The sequence below is a fragment of the Octopus sinensis genome, unplaced genomic scaffold, assembly GCF_006345805.1.
Source record: "Octopus sinensis unplaced genomic scaffold, ASM634580v1 Contig03052, whole genome shotgun sequence".
NCBI lineage: Eukaryota > Metazoa > Mollusca > Cephalopoda > Octopoda > Octopodidae > Octopus > Octopus sinensis.
The window spans coordinates 1-7,500 of record NW_021826221.1 but is presented as its reverse complement, the minus strand read 5'-3'; the positions used below and the strand labels follow the sequence as shown (position 1 = coordinate 7,500).

General features: G+C 36.5%; 1 protein-coding gene across 1 annotated transcript in view; it reads right to left on the bottom strand.

The window, feature by feature from the left end:
* The window catches only part of LOC115227417 (putative serine/threonine-protein kinase PRKY), a gene marked incomplete at its 5' end in the record, with an annotated part of 34,658 nt that extends 27,308 nt beyond the window's left edge, over window positions 1-7,350 (bottom strand). The window contains one exon of the mRNA XM_029798250.2: window positions 7,160-7,350. Within this exon, the coding sequence (XP_029654110.2) occupies window positions 7,160-7,350 (191 nt within the window). The remainder of the gene's footprint in view (window positions 1-7,159) is intronic.
* Window positions 7,351-7,500: the final 150 nt, after the last annotated feature.

Genomic DNA, 7,500 nt, shown 5'->3' with positions numbered 1-7,500 from the left:
TAATGACAACCAAATAATACAGTTTTACCAAAATTAGACATTTTTACAATTTTTTTAGTATTTTCTGGGAAAGAACAGACATAACATAGATACACACATTAAACACTGTGCATGTGTTATACACATCATTATATATATTCTGTATATAATATCACACATGAATATGAGCCAACAAGTGAGATTCTACATGGTTTACACAACTAGCAAGAAATAGAAACCTAATCTCTCCCAAAACAGACCACCATCATCTCAGGAAAGGAGACATTTAGTTTTTTGGTGGCCTAAACATAGAAAAGAATTGAATGGTCATGGTTGGAATACATTTGACCATAGGTCACCTCAATCCAGACATAGCTCTTGGGGCTAAACAACAATACCAATGCACACACACACACACACACACACACATGCGCATACATGTGAAGGCACATGGCTAAGTAGTTAGGGTATTTGGCTCATGATAAGATCACAAGTCCAATTCCGAGTGGCACACTGTATCCTTGGACAAGACACTTTATTTCACATTGCTCCAGTCTACTCAGCTGACATAAATGAGTAGTACCTGTTATTCACTGGGCCAGTCATGTTCTGTGTCATTAATTTCATGAGCAAGCTGATCAGTTGAACGGATCAACTGGAACCCTCATAACCAATGGATTGCCATATATATACACATATACACACACACACACACATACATATATACATATTTATATATACATAGTAGAGCGCTAAGAGCACCATCCGAGCATGATCGTTGTCAGAGCAACAAACTGGCTTCCATGCCGATGGCACGTAAAAGGGCACCATTCGAGTGTGATCGTTACCAACATCACCTTACTGGCCCATGAAAATCCATTTGAGCGAGGTCGTTGCTAGTGCCGCTGGACTGGCTTCCATGCAGGTGACATGTAAAAAACACCATTTGAGTATGGCTGTTGCCAGTACCGCCTGACTGGCTCTCATGCTGGTGGCACGTAAAAACACCCACTACACTCTCGGAGTGGTTGGTGTTAGGAAGGGCATCCAGCTGTAGAAACTCTGCCAGATCAGGACTGGAGCCTGGTGCAGCCATCTGGTTCGCCAATCCTCAGTCAAATCATCCATCCCATGCTAGCATGGAAAGCAGACATTAAACGACAACGATGATGATGATAATGATGATGATGATGATATATGCTTAGGTATGGGTGTGTGGTGAAAAAGCTTGCTTCCCAAGAATTTGGCTTCAAGTTCAGTTCCAGTGCGTGTCACTTTGGACAAGTATCTCTCACTACAGTCACAAGCTGACCAAAGCTTTGTGTGTAGATTTGGTAGATGGAAACTGATGGAAGCCTAATACGAATGTATGCCTGAGCAAGCATGTATTTGTGTGTCTTCTTGCTCTGACATCACATGGCAGTTACTGTAATAGAAGCAGTGCAATTAGGTTCCAGTCTTCCTTTGAAACATACCCACCCATGAGGGAAATGAAAACCTGCTTAGAAACAGTTGAGGACTGACCATGGAACACCTGCCTCAATAACTTCCACCTGACCAATGCAAACATGGAAAAGAGAATATTAAAAACAATGAGAATGTGCGAGACAAGTAAAAGGCCCCCACTACCCACTTGGTTGGCATTAGGAAGGGCACCCAGCCAACTCAGACTGGAGCCTGGTGCAGCACTCCGGCTTAAGAGTCCCAGTAAAACAGTCTAAACCCATGCCAGCATGGAAAACAGACGTTATAATGATGATGATTGATGATGATTATTATATATATATATATATATAATATATATATATATACATACATACACACACACAACACATATATATCACACATACACACACACACACACACACACACAACACCACACATAACGCACACATATATGTATGCATACATACATGTATGTATATGTAGGATGTGAAATTGTTTGTTGGAACAAATGTTACTGTATGTTTGGAGGGTTACTGAACTTTGACTTTTGACCCTACATTTCTTTCTCTAGGGATATTTATCTTACTTGCATAAGTAAATCCATTCACACATATATACACTAACATATACATATATATATAGATGTACATCCATATCCTCACCTTCACATAAATATACACACACATACAAGCTAATGCACACATATTATATTATATATCAATAATAGAAGAAAAATTAGAAGGAATTTTTTTCTTTATGTACAGACATAGAATGTTTGAATTTTCCCGAGGTAACATATAATACCACTTAAATCCTTTTATCTTGTCTTTTTGTGTGATGTTGTCTAGCAAGCAAGAAAAGATTTAATCACATTCTTTTACAGTTGATATATAAAAGACGATAAAGGAATGCAGTCACTCCCTTCTTAAACAGAGACAAAGATTGACTCTCTAGTGCTAAACAAAAAACCAGGATTTAAGCAGTGTTTTCTCATTTCCTTAGGAAAACCCAGCCATTTTCAATCTGACTTTAAGCAAAATACACCACATTTCCTTTACCTTTGACTTAATTTTTCTATCATTATTAAAATATTTCACTGCAACCTTCCTGGAACTTTTATTCATTTACATCACCATCATCATCATCAGCTGATATACATATATGAGAAATAAATATAAACACAAGTTTATATTATAATTGCTATGCATATGTCACTATTATGGTTGTTTGGAGCCCTGTAATAGGTGTTCCAAGTGCATTAACATGCTCAACCACAAAGGATTATCATAGGACAGTTTTTGCATTAACCCATTAAGGCCTGATGTACACATAAGTGTACAAAATTAAACTGCCTGTTGACTTTGAACAAGTCTATAGCAGCCATAATTTTTGCTGACTTACTTTAAGTAGGTATCAAAGTTTAATGTTTATAATCAAATGCATTGTGGGATTCTCATGAAGTTCTTTCAAGACAGCAACCTCAACAACTGGTATAGCTGTGAGGGAAGTTTCTGGTCACCTGAGCAGTTTTTTCCTCAAAATATAGGCTAGTCAAGGCTTACTTTAATTATTTTTTCTAATTTGTACGTTTGTTTCTTGTTTTATTCAATATCTAAGTGAAGATCATCATGTAAAGGTTTTATACACATAAGTGTGCATCAGGAATATAAGGAAAACAGGACATCAATGTTTACATTTTTTGTTTGTTAGCGGAGGATGTTTCAATGAATATATGGAGCCTGAATGACGACATAGTTTGGTACACAAGTTTTTTCTGAGTCTCCACAGATATTTTATCATCATGTTCTACCACAAGTTACATTTTTTAGCTTTCAGTTCCTTTTACAACCAAAGCAAAAATATGACACTACAAACTACTATCACACCCAAAGGTAATGAAAGTGATGTTGATGATTATTCAGAAAGGGATTCAGAAAATGAGATCCTTGAAGAATGTGAATATGAGTGTGAAATGGAAGATGAAGTGTTAGAGGAGAGCAGCTTAACTGAAACTGAAAGTGATTCACCTAAATCAACTCCAAAAGCTAAACTGCCAAAAATGTCAACTGCAGCTTCAAAAATAATAAAGAAATTTAATTTGTCTTGGTAATCAAAGAAGCTTCAACTGCCTCAATGTGATGTACTAGACAATCCATTGAAATTAACAGAGAATAGTAAGTCGAAAACAAAAAGTGCACCATTTGATTTCTTTGATCTTTAAAAATTTATCAGGAGCCAAACTTTTACAATATTCAAGCCGCTAAAATCAGTCACAGTCATCAAAATCAAGTGAGCCATAGGTATTTTACTTTACATGAATATTCGTAAACTACCAAATTGAAAGATGTATTGGAGCAATCAAATTGCTGCGCCTATCATTTCCACAAGCCTGACTCAAAATCGTTCCAAATAAATTATATCCATATTATGTTTTTAATGACAACTAAATTGTAATTTGTGGATGGTATGGCAATTGCTGCCTTCCAACAATTTCCAACTTTGTTGTGAGAATCCTGTATCAGAGGCCAACTGCTATGAATCACAAGGAGCTGAAAGTACTCTGTCCTACAAGTGTCAAAATCTACAACCACTTCATAGGTGGGGCAGATAAAGCTGATATGCTCTTCTCACTTCATCCTGTGATGCCATTTCCTGCATACCAGGAAATGGTATCACAGGATGGCTTTTCATATGATCGTGTTAGCTATTGTCAATACATTTGTCATCTATAGCCAACTCAGAGGTACCAATTATTTGGTTGATTTCCACACTGATACTTGCAGAATTTTGTTCTAGGGAGAAAACAATATTAACAGTGAATATGAAGACAACATTCTTGCCAAGAAAGTACAATCACTGAAAGTATGAGCAGTTCCAAGGTCGTTTTGACAATATTGGTCACTGGCCTATACAATCCACCACCAACCAGTGCCAGATGAACTGCTGTAGCTGCCAAAGAAAATTTGTCTGTTTCAAGTGCCAGGTGTATCTGTGTGTGGCAAAAGTTCATGAGCTTTAATTCTCATTTAACAAGGCTGGTTAATCCCTCCTCAAATGTAGTTACAAGTAATTTCATTAGGAACTTCACTTTTCCTTGCTAAATCACTCATTATGAGATATAAACACAAATTACGCAATACTTTTCTCCATTACAAATCCTAATTCCTATAAAACAATTCCTGTCACTCTCGCTTCATTTATAGTTCTAGTTACAGACATTTCATAAAGAATCTCACCTCCCCTTGTCTCTAGGTCCACACTCTATCTGATTAACATAAATTAGTGTAATAATGATATTCCATGGTATATTTTTCACCCAATTTTATTAACCACTATATCAAACTCTGGAATTCTACATTACTCTTCTATGTTACTACAACTGGTAATGTGAGAATTTGGTTGAGCCTAGGACATTTCTCCTACCTTTTCACTCTTTTGCTCTGGTTACTTTCCAATTTCTTTGAGAATTATGTTATATCCTAACTCTTGCTACCTATATATTTTCATGTTTCTTTTTTCTTTACACACGACCTTATATGTACATTCATGTAAGAGTGTGTGCTTTTTTTGTGCATATGAACTTATACATCTTTATACATGCAACCTGTCTCATTTCAACTTTTTGTCACATGATTTCTCATCTCTGCCATTAGCTTCAATTATCTTCTACTTTACAATTTATACTCGATATTATACCATTATTTTAATATCATACAACAGTATTAATTTGTGAAGATTTATGTCTAAGTGTGTAAGTAGTTGTACTGATATTTCATGTTGTTTTCTTAGTGAGTTTTTTTTTGTTTTTTAGTAGTTTGTATGTTTGGCCATGTATATATCTAAGAACATTTAAGTTTATATATTTATATGAACATAATCATGTATATGTATATATATATATATATATATATATATGCTTGAATATTTGTTTATATATATATGAATGAAGTGGCAATAGCTGTGGAAACTGCTTGAGTTTATCATGATTAAAGTTTAGTTCATATTCTAGCAAAAAGGAGTGGAGTAAATTTGTAAACAAAAAAATGAATTAGATGGGGAAATTTCAGAGTTGGAGAAGTAAGTTTATTTAATTGTGACGACATAAAGAAGACAGTGTCTGTGAGTGCAGTGTTGATAGATGGAGAATGGAGAATTTACCCAGGTTAGGTGAAAACTCTTCAAGTTGCAGCTGTACGTTTCTCACAAAGCGAGTTTTATTGTTATATATTTAATTTTATTCAATACATAAGAAGTAATTCATTTATTTCATCAATGAATATGGTTTGTTTAGAGAGTACAGGAGTTAAGATATGAAGTTATCTAGATTACTGAAATTAATTTTGAACCTTATTACAGCAGTCATATTCCTACAAGGCATGCACAATTACTACTTATCCTAGTCCTATTATCAGAAGGTGTCACTCAATTTCAGAGTTGATGAATTGATGGTATTACAAGGGTTAAATATTCAGCTGTATAAGTACCTATGGCCTTCACCAGCCAGGGTTGACTACGTAGCTGTACCTGTATGTACAAGCCTGGACAAGGGTTTTAGAAGACTGGCATTTGTTCATGCATGCAAGCCTCCCCACTTAACATCCAAGAAAAAGACCACTGCCTCAGAACCACCACAACTTGACATAAGTATTGGTACAGGCATTGCTTTCAGAGTACAAAAAGCTGGAACAAAATGCTAAGAACTGGAACATGAGGCATCATGCCCAGCACCAACAATTCTGCCAATTACCACTCTGGATTACTCTTACTCTTTTTTTACTCTTTTACTTGTTTCAGTCATTTGACTGCGGCCATGCTGGAGCACCGGCTTTAGTCGAGCAAATCGACCCCGGGACTTATTCTTTGTAAGCCCAGTACTATTCTATCGGTCTCTTTTGCCGAACCACTAAGTGACGGGGACGTAAAACACACCAGCATCGGTTGTCAAGCATGCTAGGGGGACAAAACAGATACACAAACACACACACACACACACATACATATATACATACAATATACGACAGGCTTCTTTCAGTTTCCGTCTACCAAATCCACTCACAAGGCATTGGTCCAGCGGGGCTATAGCAGAAGACACTTGCCCAAGATGCCACGCAGTGGGACTGAACCCGGAACCATGTGCTTGGTTAGCAAGCTACTTACCACACAGCCACTCCTGCGCCTATGGATTCGTATTTTTTTTTTTTATTGAGTGAAAAGGATGAAAGATAAAGATGACCTAAGTAGGGTTTGAACTCAGAATACAGATTTAGAACAAATTCTATGAGGTATTCTACCCATCTAAGAATTTTGCCAATTCAAGACCAAATAAGTAATTACTCCAACAATATGCAAATATCCACATTGAGATGTTTGAATATGTAAAACATAAAAGCCAGTTAATAAATCCTGAGTTCGAATCATATTGCAATGAATGTCTCAGCAGATTCATTTAATTCCACAGATTAGCCAACTATTGGTAACAGGTATTGGGTCAATGTGGAACTGAAACTTGTGGAAGAGGGGAAGAAAAGAAGAAAATTGTGTGTTACTATCTACACCACAAAGCCAGAAGTAAGCAGTAACCTTCAAAAGTAGATCAAGGAATGGGAAACAGATTTACACATCTGCAAAAAAAAAAAAGAAAATCCAAACCATCCAAATGGATGCTAAAATTGTTTTAGAAGAGAAACAAAGGCACAAAATTTTGAAAGAAAACAAAAATTGAAGGAAAACTTACATGTTCACAATGAATGGATGGTGAATGGATTCTAGGATTTCACGTTCGCTTTTAACGTGTTCAGTTTGTTTCAACCGCACAACGGCAGCAATAGACATCATTTTCAGTGCATAATATTCTTTGGTGTCTTTGTGACGCACTAAAACAACACGACCAAATGAACCAGCACCTGCAGATGAGAAAGGTAAACATCAAACTGGATGGATGGATGGATGGATGGATGGATGGATGGATGGATGGATGGATGGATGGATGGATGGATGGATGGATGGATGGATGGATGGATGGAAGGAAGGAAGGAAGGAAGGAAGGAAGGAAGGAAGGAAGGAAGGAAGGAAGGA